The following is a 16,690-nucleotide window of genomic DNA, read 5'->3' on the forward strand; positions in this document are numbered from 1 at the left end:
AGCTCTCTGTCTCGCTCGTGTCTCATGATGATGCTCACATGATGATGATGATGCTCACATGATAATGGTCACATGATGCTCACATGATGATGAAGGCCAGGAAAATCTCAGGTGGGGAAGGAAGTCCTCAGGCTAGATGCCAGGAGCACTGGCAAGGTCGTTCCGGTCCATCTGAGGGCCTGAGCACCGGGAGAGCCGGGCTCAAGCTCATCCGACTTGGAGTTTGACCCTCTGCGCTGGACTCCCAGCCTAACGATCAGACAGGGGCTCTCTCTTATCCAACCTTTTTGTTCTGTTGAGGTCCTCAGCTGATTAGAGTCCACCCATTCTTTTACTGGTTTACTCTACTACTAATACAAATATCAGTTTCACCAGAAACATCCTCAGACTGATGTTTGGCCTAATCGCTAACAACCCTGGGAGGTGGTTTAGGCAGAGCCACGTTAATGGCAAGGACCAAGGCAGCGAACTCCACCCTCTCTACAACCACCGTCAGGTAACAGGCAATAGAAACAATAGGCCTGCTCTCCTCCAGCAGCTGACCTCTCTTGTTTTTCACCAGCATCAGTAGCAACAGTAGCTGGTTCCTCCACCGAGGGAGAGCAGTGCACGAAGCCCTCACAGTGTGCCCAGCCCTCAAGGGCCCTTCACAGGCCTAGCCAGCCGGCCCTTTGGTGAAAATACCAGCCCCAAATGTGAGATGGACTCAAAAACCAGCAAATGTTTGAAGTACACCAGCCTCGTGACAGAAGCAACAGACAGATACACCTTTTAAAAATAGTGACTAGAACAACTAGAGGAGATCTTTAAGAATCACTGACGCCCTGGAAACAAAAGAAAATGTTGCATTTCTAGAAAGGAAATAAGCAGTTATGCAAATTAATTCACTGACATTGGTTTAAAAATAGTTGAACTTCCCAGTGCCTATAAGTTGTGTCACATAATGCAGTGCAAGCAATAAAAGGAAAAAAATAGTTGAGCTTAAAGTTGCTTCAGAATTCTATATTTTTTAAGATATTAAAGGAATAAGCTACTTGTAAAGAAACAGGAACCAAAAAAAAGCAATTAGTCTGTAATTACTTTGATAGAATCCACAAATGAATTTAACACAAGATGTTTCAGCAAATAACTAATTTTCTTTAACTTTCAGGTGTTGTATTTTGGGATGTTACTCCTCCGAGGATTACTTTCTCGAAAAGGAAGGCATTTTTCTCCTTCTGGATGTGTTGGCTGTAAGTTTTGTTGCAAGGCAGAAAATAAATAACCTGAGTAACATTGAAAACTGCTCTGTGGATAAGTTTGCCCCTGGATTGTATTTGAGTGCCTTGTTTTAAACAAAGCCCTTTCTTGGAGAGCCATAGTGAACAAGCATGTTAGACTGAAGATGGGCCCAGTGAGATGGTTCAGTGATGAAATTATCACCTTGCAAGCACCGCAGTCCCATGTGGCCACCAGTTTGTGTCCCGGCTGCTCCATTTCCCAACCAGCTCCCTTGTTTGTGGCTAAGAAAAACAGTGGAGTATGGCCCAAAGCCTTGGGCACCCGCACCCACATGGGAGACCTGGAAGAAGCTCCTGGCTCCTGGCTTTAGATGGGCTCAGCTCTGGCCATTGCAGCCGTTTGGGCAGGGAACCAGCAAATGGAAGATTTTTCTCTGTCTCTCCTTCTCTCTGTAAATTGGATTTGCCTTTCCAATAAGAATAAAATACATCTTATGCAAATAAATAAATTACCCTGAAGGAGCAGGCATTTGGAACAGTGGGTAAGCCCTGGCTCGGGCCGCCCACATTGGAGTGCCTGAGTTCAAGTCTTGGTATTTCTGCATCCAGCCAAGCTTACTGCTGATGTGCATTTTGGGAGGCAACAGGTAATAGCCTGAGTAATTGGGTCCCTGTCATCTGGCATCTACATGACAGACCCAGAGTCAGTCCCAGCCTGGCCAGCCCCTGCCAGCTTCAGTGCTCAGTGATGTCCGTTGTCACAGTGACAGGGAGGGTACGAGTGCCAGCTTTTCAATCAGCCTTTGAGAAGGCGTCTCACACGGAGTTCCAGCAATGCCGCCGGCTGCGATTGCTACCATCCTTCCTTTTCTTACCAGAACATAAGCCTCCATTGCCTTAGCAGAGCTGCAGAATGCACTGTGCCTCCTCATCTCCCTGAAGGAACAGTCAGTAGACGTTCCTGTCTCCTGCGTCCTCCCTCACCTGCCACACAGCAACAGCTGCATCCCTGCACCGTTGGGGGGACCCGATGGATGTGACTGTGGATGCGTTTGCATATAAGTGTACATGAGCACCCTGCTTAAAATAGTGCCTGACACAAATTTCTGTTATTATGAGTATTGTTAAATTATATTAAATATGGGTTTTTTTTAACCCAGTCAAGTTCATTGCAAATTATAAAGTATTTCTTAAATATTTATTTATTTATTTGAAAGATGGTGCTACAGAGATGGAGAGAGAAGTCTTCCAATCGTTGATTCATTCCCCAAAGGGCCTCAAGGCCAGGATCCAGGAGCACCGTCAGGTCTCCCGCATGTGAGTCATCTCATGCTGCTTTTCCAGGACATTAGCAGGAAGCTGTGTCACAAGTGGAGTGGCTTGGGCCCGGCGCGGTAGCCTAGCGCCGTAAGTCCTTGCCTTTCACGCACTGGGATCCCATATGGGCACTGGTTTGTGTTCTGGCCATCCAGCTTCCATCCAGCTCCCTGCTTGTGGCCTGGAAAAGCAGTCAAGGATGGCCCAAGGCCTTGGGACCCTGGGAGACCTGGAGGAAGTTCCTGGCTTCTGGCCTTGGATCAGCTCAGCTCCGGTTGTTGCGGCTGCTTGGGGAGTGAATCACCGGATGGAAGATCTTCCTCTCTGTCTCTCCTCCTCTCTGTATATCTGACTTTCCAATAAAAATAGAATAAATCTTTTAAGGAAAAAAAAGTGGAACAGCCACCATGGAAAACCAGTACCACATGATCAGTCCTACCAGTATTCTTTAGTGATGCTTTTCAGAGAACTTCAACCTTTGACATTTGCCTTTTTCTTGGGAATAAAAGAACTCATTTTTTGAGGCTTCTATTTAATACAGTTCTGCTAAAGTATTTATTCAGTATGCAGTAGTGTTTGCTAATAATGGTGAAACATTAACTTATTGATAATGCAAGTGTTCCTTTTTTTAAGGCAGTCATCCTTAATATTGATTTTAACTGTTTTTCTTTTTCTTTCTTCTTTTCCTTTTCCTTGTTAAAGTTGAGCCAAAAAAAGTTCTGTAATCTAATACTTGGAATAATGGTTGAATTTTGTGATAATCCCAAAACTGCAGCTCATGTCAATGCTTGGCGAGGGAAGAAAGATCAGACAGCGGCTAGTCTTTTAATTAAATTATGGAGAAAGGAAGAAAAAGAATTAGGAGTAAAACGTGATAAAAATGGGAAGATTATTGGTAAGTGCATTTACAATTGTTAGAAAAAGCAAATAAATGCATATTTTAAAGAGAACTTTAGGGGATGGCAAGTTGGCTCAACTGGCTAATCTACCACCTCCAAGTGTTGGCATCCCATGAAGGCAGTGGTTCTTGTCCCAGCTGCTCCACTTCCTATCCAACTCCCTGCTTGTGGCCTGAGAAAGCAACAGAGGACGGCCCAAAGCCTTGGGACCCTGCACCCGCGTGGGAGACCTGGAAAAGGTTCCTGGTTCCTGGCTTCGGATCGGTGCAGCACCGGGCTGTTGCGGCTCACTTGGGGAGTGAATCATCGGATGGAAGATCTTCCTCTCTGTCTCTCCTCTCTGTATATCTGACTTTGTAATAAAATGAATAAATCTTTAAAAAAAAAGTTATTAGGAAAGTATGAAGGTTTTTATTTTTTAGTCTGAAATTGTATTTGCCAGAAAGAATTTCTTGTGTCATAAATTCTGAATAACTGGAAGAAAACCAATAAATCAGAGGCAGGTGACTATTTTTATAGAATATTTTCAAGAAACAGTGTTTGATTATGTTCTTTACCTGAAAAAGTTAACTGTGCTTCTGAAGAAGTCTCTTGTGGTCTCTCCCTCTTCTCCATAACAGATTCAGTAATGTTTTCTTTACCAGTAAAATTTTGGGGATTATGAACAGACTCCCTGAGAACAAATCAGAGGTTCATGAATTTTTATCACTAGAGTCTACATTAATGAAGCTTTCAGTATCGGTATTTATTATTCACTTAGATAGTATGTAATGCTACAATACGTACTCTGAACCTTTTTAGGTTCTTCCTAGGGCATCATCTAGACTGTCAGTATTATTCAGTTTTGAATGAAAATATTTCCACTTCTTATGATTTCTGTGTTTAATATCTTATTATTTCTGAGTTTTGATCCATAATATTATAATATACTTTTTATATTTATACCGTTGTATATAGATGTCATCATCTATACACTGATGTTATTCAATTTCCAAATCTAAATTTTTTTTTAAGATTTATTTGTTTTTATTTGAAAGACAAATTTTCAGAGAGACAAGAGAGATCTTCCATCAACTAGTTCCCTCCCCAAATGGCCGCAACAGCCAAAGCTGAGCCAATCCAAGGCCAGGAGCCAGGAGCTTTCTCTGGGTCTCCCCACTGGTGCAGGGGCCTAAGGGCTTGAGCCATCCTCTGCTGCTTTCCCATAGCTGAAGCAGGGATCTGGGCGGGAAGTGCAGTAGCAGAACATGAGTCAGTGCTGGTGCTGCAGGCAGAGGATTAGCCTACTCTACCGTGGCACCAACCCTACAGATATGAAAAAAGTCTCATGATTTGCATAAAAATTTCACTTTTAAAAGTTTTTTTTATAAGATTTTTCCTACTTCACATAAATAATAGAAATACTTTGTCACCTTCTACACTGAATCTTTATGCTTTCAAAAAACAGTAACCATATAAAAGACATTTATACTGTTAATATTTTATAGTAAATAGTAAGGAATTTATTAGTAAATATTTTTATGGATTTTACATTGTATAAACTAAAATCTAAAATGAAGGCCTTTGTCACATGTTTTTTTCTCATCTGCCCCCTTTTATATTTTCATGTTATCCAATGATCAGATACAAGGAAACCTCTTTTTACTAGCTTGCAAGAAGAACAGAAAGTGACGCCGCTGCCTGCCAACTGCCCTTCCGTTGCGGTAATGGATGTTGCTGAGAACATCCGAGCAAAGATCTATGCTGTGCTGGGCAAGCTAGGTAAGAAGCTGCTGCTCAGCTTCTCAGGCGTGCACGCCTGTGCCGGGCACTCACGCTGATTCTCTGTGGGAGCCCATGTTTCAAATATGATCAAGAACGGTCTCGCTGTACAGGTGGTCACGTGTCCCACTGATATTCCACTGCCAGGATGCATCCCTGACGAACTGTCAGAATCTGTGGGAGCGGGGCCCCAGGTATCGGTGTTTTCCAAAGTTCCTCATGATTTCCAAGAAGCAGCTAGGGTTTGAGGCAGTTAGTTTAGGTGGTTCTACTCACACCAGCAGAGTCGTCTGGGTGGTTTTGCTTTGGAGGTCCTGGCTTCCTGCTAGGAAAGAAGTCCTCAAACGCTTGGATCTTCTGAAAGCAGACACACAAGAGGGATGAGCCGGAGCGGATAAGTGGCCTGTCAGAGGTTTCAGGGTAGGAGTAAGCCAGCGCCCTCACAGAAGCAGCTTCGAAATTAAGATGAAACCAAATGTAACTGCATTTGTTTTTATGATAAGCATGAGTCTCTTGGAATCACTTGCTCTATTAAGTAAATTCTCTGTGTAACCTTTGTTTAGATTTTGAGAATTTACCAGGCCTGTCTGCTGAAGATTTTGTCACCCTTTGCATCATCCATAGATATCTTGATTTTAAAGTAAGTACCTTCTAATCAGCCTTTTAAAAAGCTGTTCTGACAAATTATCAATTGAGAAATAAGTGATCTATTTGTAAGCATGAGCAGTCATCCATATATTGTATAGATTTTATTTCCATTTTGCATCTAGTGCTGTTAAAGGAACGTGCTGTCAACTAATTGGGCATCGTGCATGGAGTAAGAGTTCATTTGGCTTGTTACTAGTTTGAAAATGAATGTTACCGACGTAGAGATGCTCAGGACACTGAAAACCTTGAAGAAATAGAATTTAGTCTTCTCAAAGAGTATTATGAGATAGAATTCAATAAGCTGTTACTTATTAAAATAAAGTATTAATACTTGTTAAACCAGTGTTATTACTTTATGCCATCATCAGATCCTACCGAAGGAATACTAGGTTGCTTTACCTCATTAGTTACATTTTCACCAGTAAATAAATACTTAGGAAATTTCAGAAAAGTCTTTAGGAAAGCATTTTTCTTGTATTAATGTTGGTACTATATATTTGAATGTAATTGAATAAACTGCAATTTTCAAATGAAAACAAAGCTAAGTCTTGTGCCTACTTTGGATAAATAAATTTTTCTCTGATGCGAAATATTCGCAGGTATGTTCATTTCTAACCAGAGTGTAAGTCACCCGGAGTAGAGGGGCATGGTGTAATCTTAGACATGAAGGCCTCAGACCTAGTTAGACTTTTCCTCAACTAGACAGTGAGGGCCAAGATCCCATTTCTTAGGGTGGCCAGGTTGTACTGTCTGAGCACATTTTCCCACAGTCAGCCTGAGCTGGCCTCATTACCACTGGGTCATTAGGGAGAAAAGCTGTAGTTGTGCGGAAAGGTGAGAATAGATCAGTTTCCGCAGGTGTGAGAGCAGAGTGGCTCTAAAAGGGCAGTGGACCAGTCATCAAGAGTGGAGCATCATCCACCAAATACTTTATCAAATATCTGAGATACTGAACTGGGACCCTAAATCATTCCCAATGCACTTAGCTCATTTCCAAGAAGCAAGACAGGAAAAACATAAGCATGGACAGGAATCGTTTAAAAATTACCTACAATTATTATTCCTTGATAATTTAGTTTCATTAACACTTTGTTACAACAGATTGGAGAAATATGGAATGAAATATATGAAGAAATAAAACTGGAACAGTTAAGGCCAGTTACTACAGATAAAAAAAGTTTGGAGGCTATTACAACGGGATCAGAAAACATTGGAAAGATGGTTGTTTCTCTACAAAGTGAAATGATTGAAAGCCAAGCACGCCAAGATGTACAAAATGAACAAAAGGCTTATGCCAAAGTAAGACACAGCTGCCAGGAGTCTGTGGATGAAGATGAACTTATCCATCGAGTATATTTATTTTACTCCTGAATGTTTGAACCATGCGTTATTTTTTTTTTCATTATCTCTGTACAGTTTTGGAAGAAACCATGGAGTTGAGCTTGAGATTCAATTACTTGTACTCCCCACTGCTTAATGCCACTGTTTTTTCTTTTTTAAACATTTATTTATTTTTATTGGAAAGGTGGATATACAGAGAGGAGGAGAGACAGAGAGGAAGATCTTCCGACAGATGAGTCACTCCCCAAGTGACCGCAATGACTGGTGCTGGGCTGATCCAAAGCTGGGAGCCAGGAGCTCTTCCAGGTCTCCCACACACTCCACTACTTTCCCAGGCCACAAGCAGGGAGCTGGATGGGAAGTGGGGCCACTGGGATTATAACTGGCTCCCATATGGGATCCTGGCATGTGCAAGGCGAGGCCAATGCCACTGTTAATCAAAAGTACAGCTCTTGCTACTTGCTACTTAAAACCTAGGAGCTGAGAAGCCAGTGTGCTCGCTGGGGAAGTGGGGCTCCTCGCAGAAGTGCAGACTTGAAGAGGTGATGGACTTTGCATCACAAAGAGCATCTCAGACTCAGGTTAGCCTGGGGACTGTCTAAAGGAGAGAAGGGGGTGAGGCAGAGGGGAGCCAGTTCCGGTACTCAGCCAGATGGTAACTGCTTGACCTGGGCTTTGGCTGTTTAAATATTCTTCCTATCTGAGATCCCATAATTTCAGCCAACTTTTTGAGGTCAGTCCCTGCCATTTTTTTTAAGATATATTTGTTTATTTGAAATTCAGAGTTAAAGAATGGGCGGGAGAGAGTTAGCACACTTTGATCCAGGGGGCCACGCGCTGGGCCAGGCCAGAGCCTGGAGCCAGGAGCTCCTGTCCGGTCTCCCTGTGGGTGGGGTCGCAGAGGCCCAAAGGTCTGGCCATCTTCGCTGCTTTTCTAAGGCCTTTACCCAGGGCGTGGATGGGACGTGGAACAGCCGGGTATGAACTGGCTCCCAAATGGGGTGCTGGCCTCACAGGCAGTGCTTTTACCCACCACGCGCTGTGGAGTTCTCAAACGTGCATTGTTTACCTGCTAAACTTAAGCCTGGTTAGTCACTTAGAGTCACTTTTTGTTAAGCAGAATGTTAAGAAAATGGAGCCACCTAGAGTTAGGACTGTAGCATTACTGCTTGATTTTTGTAGTCACATTTTTAAGAAGCGGGCGTAGACTGCCTCCCCGTGCGTAGACTGCCTCCCCACAACCAACTCGGAGTCATCGTGAAGTCACTTGTCTGGCTGCAATCACAAATTAGAAATAGTTTTGCCATTTTCAGTAGTCAAACAGGAATCTCTTTTTTCCCCTCTGAATGTTAAGTCGTTCATATCGCTTTTGCTGGATTGTAATCTGTCTGTCCTCACGAGTGGTGCTGATACAAAGCAGTGTTGGTGGGAACTACTGTGGCCCTGAAAGCAGCGATTATGCTCACGTGTGATGGGAAACAGGCCCAGCCCTTGCCATATAAAGAGCAGCAAAGGGTTTTGGTTCCATGTTAGAACTTCTGCGTTTTTACTTGTCAAGTTCTAGGATTGTGTCCACACTTTTGCCAGTCAACCTTAACCTTGAGAAAGGGGGCATTTTCTTCCAAATGAGGGACTTCAAGCCTTCTGTGTTCTTTCATAGATGCTGAAAATCTTCATTACGTTTATCATTTCAGATCCAAGCTACACACAAACAAAGAGAATTGGCTAATAAATCATGGGAAAGTTTCTTGGCTAGAACATCAAATGTAAAAACGCTAAAGGTAGGATTTGTATAATCTTACTGTATCCACAACAAGTAGCCAACTGTTGCAGAGGGACTCTGGGAGTGTTTCTCTGTAATCACTGAAGGCAACATGATATTAGCATTTAAAGGAAAATTTGAAAGAAATATCTGGAAGAACCTTTGGTAAACTGCTTTTACTAGAAGCTGGAAACTGTTCTAAAAAGTTCCTAAAACCTAGTTGTTCACTTGGAATCTGTAGAAGCAGCATGAACTTCCAAGCTTCCATTACTTTTTTTTTTTCCCACCTTCTCCATTAATAACTTTGGGTGCAGGTTTTCCTAATGTTACAATTCTTCCTCTAGATACAGAATTTTCACTCATTTGCTCCCTGAAAGTCTTGGGACCATATGAAGATAGGAAGAGCAAAGCTGATAAGCTCACTGAAGGTAGCCAGTGAGGGCCCTTTCAGTAAAAGTTCTTCCCAAACATACTTGCACAATTATCTTCAAAGCAGCCTGAGGCTTAAAGGAACAATTGATGGAAGCCAGCCTCCCCCTAAGGATCATGTTACTTAATATTTTACCTGTCTGTGTCTCAAATATTAAATCAACTGCAACAAATGATATCTGGTATTGTAAATGTTTGAAACATTTAACTGTACTGAATTAGTATTTAATAGATGCAGCATGCTTTGAAATATGCATCACCTGCTAGAAATTGAGTAGCTTATTAACTTATATGCTAAAAGTTGAATGTGATCTCTTCGAAGTCTGCTTTCTTCCATGGTCCTAATATGTCCAGCACCTCTTGAAATCTCCAGGATATTTTTAGATGACTAGTGTCTTCTTCAATGCACAAAGGATTTAACTTACTAATTTACTTAACTAAATTGTCTTTTAAACCTAACTTTGCAAATGCAAGAAAATGCAAAGCATAAAGTCTAGCACAGTTAAATGTTCTTTCTGTCTTTATTATAAGAACCATAATTAATGCTAATTTTGTTTTCTTGCTAATTTAAAAATATTCAGAAAGCAAAAAAGCTTCAGGAAAAAGCTATAGAATCTTCTAGACATAGTATACGACCACAAAATGCAATATTTCATCAGACAGACATTAAAGGCCTTAACACAACGGTAAGATTATTATCATTTTTTTAAATTCCTTAACTCTTTCTTAATTGTCATTGAGTTTAAGTCCCCAAAATGTTACTTCTGTGGGGTTTTCATCTTTTTTTTTTTTTTTTTTTTTTGCTACTCAAATTTCCAGTCATCATCGCTTGCCTGTCTCCGAGGTACTCCTACCCCGACCCAATGCTAATGCAAACACAGGTCTCCCAGAGTCCTGAGAGAAGCTCTTACAACTTTCCATTTCTGACAGAAAATATATAATTCGTCTTTGCCTGGCAAATTGAGCTTAGACAATAGGCCCACGGGCATGGCATCCTCTGCTGAATGTAATTTGTCCCCAGTTACAAAAGCTGTGAGCAGTAGAACTAAAATCCAGAGCCAGGGTCCCTGGCCTTCCCAATGTGCCCTTCAACTCCCAGTTATTTGTAGATGCGCACTTCATGTCTTTAAGTCAACTGGAGGGTGCATAGGTATTTCCCATAATGAAAACCTTTATCAATATCTTTATAAAGGTGCCATCCGGTCGAGTGGTCGCGGTGGAGAGCACCCCTGTCCGGCTCCTGGGAGGACCCCTGGCTGACACAGACATTGCTCTGAAGAAGCTGCCCATCCGTGGAGGAGCCCTGCGGAGGGTGAAAGCTACTAAAACTGCAGAGGAGCCCAAGAAGGGTATTCCTACCTGATGGTCTCGAGAGACTCAGGAGAATAAATTCTGCTTCTGATTTTTAGTTAAGCATGTCTTTATATACAAATGTACAGCAAATACTTTAGAATAATGGTTTTAGTAAAAATACTATTTAAGACACCAAAGTAAGAAATAATTTATTTTTGTTGAAAACATCAATATGCAATATTATCATCAGTCTCTTTGGAAAAACTGTTGATTTTCTTAGCTGAAATTGTAGAGAGGGGTCTGTCAGTTAGACTGGACTTTTGAATTTGCCGGAGTTCCATGGTACCAAGATGAAATTATTCTCGTCAGATTCAGACAGCTGGAAGCCAGGAAGCAAGGGAGGAGGGTGGCTGATGCTTGCCCTAAGTAGGTCTCCAGTGGCGTTTGGAAAGCCCTAAAGCAATTCTTTGTTGTCTCACACACCTCATGTGTGGCATGCGTCTGCTACACATATGCGCAGGTTTCTCTGACAGTTTATCTTGAACATCGTTTCAAGATTGAAACAGCTCAGACAAAACTCCTTGGAAAGAGCCTTGGTTCAACCAGGGATCCTCCAGCAGAGAGCTGATCCAGCTGCTGATGTGGGTCTCCAAGGTCAGTGAACTTTATGTCCTGTTGGTTTATATAGATTTCTCCCACTCGCCTTTAAAAGCTTACCTTAGCTTCACCTTTCTTGATACGCCCGCAGTTTGCTATGGCATGCATGTTTCAATCACGGAGTTCTGTTATACTCAAATAAATATCACTATTCTTTGGATATCTCTCTCTGTTTATGTGAGTTGACAGGCAGCAGATGAACTACTTCAACAAGTTTAAGCCAACAACAACAACAAAGTTTTGCAAGCTCTGTACCTATCAAACCTAGCACTGATTTGAGCTATCAGGCATTTCTGGATCCAGAGATTAAAACTGCATAGGAGCTTGCTGCACAGATCCAAGTTTGCAGTCTCTTGGGTTCATGTCCAGCAGAAAAACACACATGCCTTCTGTCAACAGTTCCAGCAATTGCGTCTTGGGATTCCTGATTGGCTGCATGCCCATTCTTGAGCCACTCACCATACCTTTGGTCAACTCTGAGTACTGCCTACTGCTGAGGCCAGAGGCAGGCCTGACCTGTTCAAAGCAGATGGATAGAATGAGGAATCACATTTATATTCACAGCATTTTCCGATTGGCATGGTGTAAATACTCAGCTTCCAATCTCAAGCTATAAACATGATGCCATTGAATGCAGGGTTGGAAAGAGATGTATATATTCTACTTTTGTAATCAGGTGAAAATGGCTCCTCCTTCTCCTATCCCCTTTTCCACCTCCCCCAGCTATATTCCTCTAGAAATTTTCTGCTACCCTATCTGCTAGGACTAGTATCTTCAATATAAAGCATACTAGATAAAGCTGTCATGCCATATGGGCATCAGGTTGTATCCCGGCTCTTCCAATCTAGCTCTCTGCTAATGTGCCTAGGGAAGCAGCAGAGGATGAATCAAGTGCTTGAGTCCTGTACCCGTAAGGAGACCTGGAAGAGGCTCCTGACTCCTGGCTTTGGCCTGGCTCAGCTCCGGCTACTGTGGCTATTTGGGAAGCGAACCAGTGGATGGAAGACCTCTGTCTGTTCCTCTCTGTATGTAACTGCCCAGCAGCTAATGATGCCCATACTCCTACATGGGTATGCCCGAGGTTCCATTCCTATCTCGGGCTCCTGATTCAAACTACTGCTAATATAGACTCAGAAGACAGTAGTGATGGATAAAGCAACTGAATCTCTACCATCCATGTGAGAGACTTAGATTTGAAGTTCTGGCTCCCAGCTTCCACCTGGCCCAGCCCCAGCCATTGCAGACATGTAGGGACTGAAGCAGCAAATGAGAGTCCTCACTGTCTCTCTGATTCATTCATCTCACTTTCTCACCCCTCTTTCTCTCTCTCTCACCCCCACCTCTCAAAGGTAAAAATGTTTACAAAGCAATGAGTTGCCAGTTGACCTTTGCATGGTGTCTTACCCTGCCTCAGTTCTCTTGTGGCTCAAAGAATGCTTAATGTCCATCCGCTTTTCACTGAGCTTTGTTCTCTTTTGAATCCCTCCCTTTGTTACCATCTGAGTAGCATCAGAAAACATCATCTGTTTCTTTCCTTCACAGGAGGTCCAAGATTACATGTAAAATTTTCCTGTAAAGGAGAGGTACTGAGACACAAGAATGGACGTGTGTAAGGGGCATGCCATGCTGGGCGGCCACACAAAGGGACCAGGTGCACTCAGGCATACCTCAGATAAACCCAACTTCTGTGTGAAGTGTTCATGGCCAACAAGAATGAATCTTTGTCCCATTCGTGGACTATTAACTCCTTCCCCAGACTTTAAGCTCCCTCAAGGGAAGGAAGAGACACATCTCATTCATGACTGCAGTCAATAGCTCCGTACATAAGTGGTTATTAGCCAAGTGTGATAGTGGCTCCTTAACACTATTCCTGCGGCCTCATCTTCAGGCCACCTGTGAGACGGGTTTTAGACATCCTCCTGGTGTTGCAGATACATGCCTGGTCATTGTTATGAGCTCACTGGTCTTACCCTTCCAGCCAGCTGATTTTCTTTGGGGCTGTCCCATCAATTGGCAAGATAAAATATCTGCAGTCTAGGAATGTGTTAGGCCTACAGCCTTCTGTTACTTACTACCTAATTATGCAAAGGTTGCTTATATAAAAGAGTATTTGTATACCTGAGAGCCAAGCAAGTCCATTCGGGTTCTTAACCTGGAGTTTATGTACCCGCCTTAGTTATCTTGAAACCCCTGGTAGAGCTTCACCAGAATTTGCAAGTGGTCCTAAATGAAAGAATGCCCCCTCCTCTATTCCAGAGTTCTCGCTTCAGGCCAGTCAAACCATCAGACAGAAACGTATATGTGTAGTAGTGTTGTTGCTGCTTTGAAAAATGGACTATATTTGAGTTTGGGTCTACCAGCATCTGCTTGCATAGAGGGGAAATCTGTCATTGTAGTGATACACGTGTGCCCTGGTAGCTGTTAGGAAGACCTGTGAGGCAGGTGCCCATTGACTCTGAGTCCTCAGAGAGGGTAGGCTTCTCCTGACCCTGAAGTTTGTGAGGCTAGCATGAGACCCTCTTCACTTCTGGGAAACTCACACCACATCCGGGTGCCCTTTGCCAGGGCTTAGGCTTTTAAGCTATGTATTCACGAGTATTTATGTAAGCCACACTCCATGGTATCAGCTTCCTGTCCTCACTGCATCATTCCAGCGCCTCATTGATTTGTCATCTTATTGCCTGGTGTGTTTCTCCAAAGCTTCCCATCCTTTTCTGGAATAAGATGTAACATACACAGGTACTATTAAGAAAAAAGAAACTAACACTTAAATATAAAAAATTATATCAGATTATACTTTACTAAATCGATGCCTTTGCTGTTTTATTTTCAAAATTAAGACAATAAAATGAGAACAAGTTTCTAGTTCTAAATGCATAAAAATATTTTAATATACAGATGATTTGGTGATGAAATGCCCATTTCAGTGTCCACACATCAAGACATACTACATCAAGATCTAATATTAGAAAAATCAATATTAAGGGATAAGCTACCTCATAAAAATAGCACAAAACAACTTTGTTCCATTGAGCACTGCATTTAAAAAATGCATCACGTCTTCACTGTAGGTGGTGTTTTTTTTCTTTAAAAAAAGACATTTTATAAACTAAATAAAAATAATAAATATGCTAAAATATAGAATCATAACAGTAAAGCAATTATACTTCAGTAAAAATTCACCAGTGGTAAAGATCATTCACCAATAATATTCAGAAACAATATCTTGATAAATACTGAAGGAAATAGCTGACCTCATAAATACTGTTTTCGATTAATAATATCTTACTTGAGGTATCTTCTGTATTTTTCCACTTAAATATAAAACTTAATGTTTTTTAAAACTCAGTCCTATAGATTAGAGTCCTATAGAGTCCAATATGACTTAAGATTCTACCTTTTTTCAACTCTATCAAAAAAAAAATTCAAAAGCCTACATACAAATATTTTGAAAAATTCTTCACTTATGAGTTCAATTATTTTCAGGGTTCAGTTATTTTCTTATGAACTACTTAGTCTTGGAGAAACAATAAATTTTTATAAAATTGCCAAACTCGGAAATTCCAAGAGCATTAAGAACCAAGTGTTAATGCATCAGTACTTGCACAGTTTCCAAAATAATATAAAATCAGTCAAAACGAAAAATCAGAGCTGGTCATTGAGGAGGGAAAACTAAATACAGGAAATGTGCTGGCGTGTTGAATGAACTTGGAAAATGCCGAGGATTAAATACTGAATTTCTAATAAAACTATACACTGCAATACACATTTAAACTGCCTGCAGTGGTTGCCTCTGGGGAATTACGCCCGGGGAGCCGTCACCTGTCTTCTGCCCATGCCGTGAGATCTGGACAGCAGGCAGTCGATGTACATGTCCCAGAAATCCTGGGCCATGTGCAAAAAGACGTCGTGATGGCCGGGCCGCTGGGATTTCTGCAAGAAGAGCATGAAGTTCCAGAAGGCATCCGCGTTGTGTTCTATGCGGAGCTCCTTGAGGTCGATGAGTGTCAGGGAGCAGGCGTTCCAGCACTGGAGGTCCACGTCCTCCGTGAGCCCGGGGCTGACGCTGGCCAGCACGCCCTTCTGAGAGGCCAGGTCGGCGCGGGCCAGGCTGAGGAGCAGCAGGCAGCTCAGGGGCAGCGAGAACCACCTCCTCGGGGCAGAACCCATTTCTAACCAGAGAAAGAAGAACGGGGCGGGGGATATATTTAATTTAGAAAGTTAGTCAGTCTCTCAGTGATCTAAAACTTGGGAAAAACACACTTGGCTTTGATAGATGCGCCTGCTTTACATTGGTGGTTTCTCTAAGCTGCGCTCAGACCTTCCCTTGCAAGAACATTTCAAACAGGCACCAGAAGTAGTCTCCAAGAGCCTCTGCTGTCCCACGCGCGATTAGGAAGACATGACTGTGTTTATCACAGGCTGCTTTAGTCGGGAGAGAGCAGAAGGCAAGTGATCCTGCCGTCCCAGTGGGTTCCACCTCAGCCCACTGGGTGGGTGATCACGAGAAGGTGTGGGTTTGGGTGATTGAAATGTTACAAATCCACTAACTGAAACAGCCCGGGGTCTCCTAAGCACCGGTTTCCATCTGTCAAAGTTGCTGCAGAAACCCCACAGAGTTCCTGCCCGAGGCTGGCACTGCGCGGGGGCACCCTTACCCAGCGCACCGGGGCAGATCCAGCACCCGGGGTTGCCTTTCCTGAGACTCGGCCACCCCCTCGCCCCCAAAAAAGTTGCACTTAAGAGAGAAGTCAAATGAAACCAAACATACCCAGGTTGTCCTGTCGCAGCAAGCTGAAGACTGTCCGCACTGGGTTGGCAGTGGCCACTTGACGAAAAAGTGAAGAATGGACTGGTTGGAACCGAGCAGCTGCCGCGAGCAGTGCCCTCCGCCCAGGTGGGGTCTCCAGGACGCAGAGGCGGAGCCGGCGCTGGGACCGGGGAGCTGCGGGCCGCGCGCGGTGCTCGCTCGGGGCCGGGTGGTGGCCGCGGAGACTCGGGGCCCGCCGGCCCAGGGCGGCGGGAGGCGCTCCGAGCTCGGAGCTCGCGCGGTGCCCGGGAGGCTTCTGCTCGCCGAGGGCGGCGTTGCGCGCTCAGCTGCGGCCGCGGGGCACCCCGAGTCTCTCCCGCAGCTCCGGTGCGCTCCTTTTCTAGGGACCGAGGGAGGGGCAGGGCGGGAGTGGCCCCGCACCGGAGGCACCGCCCTCCCCCGGCCCGGCTCCCCGGGACCCGCGGGCCGCCGCTCCCGCGCCCCTCGCTCCACTCGGATCACGCTGTGGCTCTCTCCTCTAGCTAAAAAAAAAAAAAAAAAAAAAAAAAAGGATAAAAAGGATAATATCGATCCATCTGACTAAGAGCTTAAG

General features: G+C 43.5%; 2 protein-coding genes across 3 annotated transcripts in view; one reads left to right on the top strand and one right to left on the bottom strand.

The window, feature by feature from the left end:
- Positions 1-10,785, top strand: part of CFAP69 (cilia and flagella associated protein 69) — a 45,211-nt gene extending 34,426 nt beyond the window's left edge. For both annotated transcript variants that reach the window (XM_004582511.4, XM_058678061.1), the window contains 8 exons: positions 1,151-1,232; positions 3,240-3,432; positions 5,060-5,197; positions 5,761-5,837; positions 6,947-7,144; positions 8,881-8,967; positions 9,959-10,063; positions 10,570-10,785. In XM_004582511.4, coding sequence (XP_004582568.2) covers positions 1,151-1,232; positions 3,240-3,432; positions 5,060-5,197; positions 5,761-5,837; positions 6,947-7,144; positions 8,881-8,967; positions 9,959-10,063; positions 10,570-10,740 — 1,051 coding nt within the window. In that variant the 3' untranslated portion in view covers positions 10,741-10,785. The remainder of the gene's footprint in view (positions 1-1,150; positions 1,233-3,239; positions 3,433-5,059; positions 5,198-5,760; positions 5,838-6,946; positions 7,145-8,880; positions 8,968-9,958; positions 10,064-10,569) is intronic.
- A 4,343-nt stretch (positions 10,786-15,128) lies between these two features.
- On the bottom strand, positions 15,129-15,497 carry FAM237B (family with sequence similarity 237 member B). The gene has a single exon (XM_036493723.1). It carries the CDS (start codon positions 15,495-15,497, stop codon positions 15,129-15,131), a length of 369 nt encoding a protein of 122 aa, XP_036349616.1.
- Positions 15,498-16,690: the final 1,193 nt, after the last annotated feature.

Source organism: Ochotona princeps, chromosome 20 (assembly GCF_030435755.1).
Source record: "Ochotona princeps isolate mOchPri1 chromosome 20, mOchPri1.hap1, whole genome shotgun sequence".
NCBI lineage: Eukaryota > Metazoa > Chordata > Mammalia > Lagomorpha > Ochotonidae > Ochotona > Ochotona princeps.

Bases quoted from the DNA above. Each gene is read 5' to 3' on its own strand.
- FAM237B (XM_036493723.1), bottom strand. From the start codon at position 15,497: ATGGGTTCTGCCCCGAGGAGGTGGTTCTCGCTGCCCCTGAGCTGCCTG.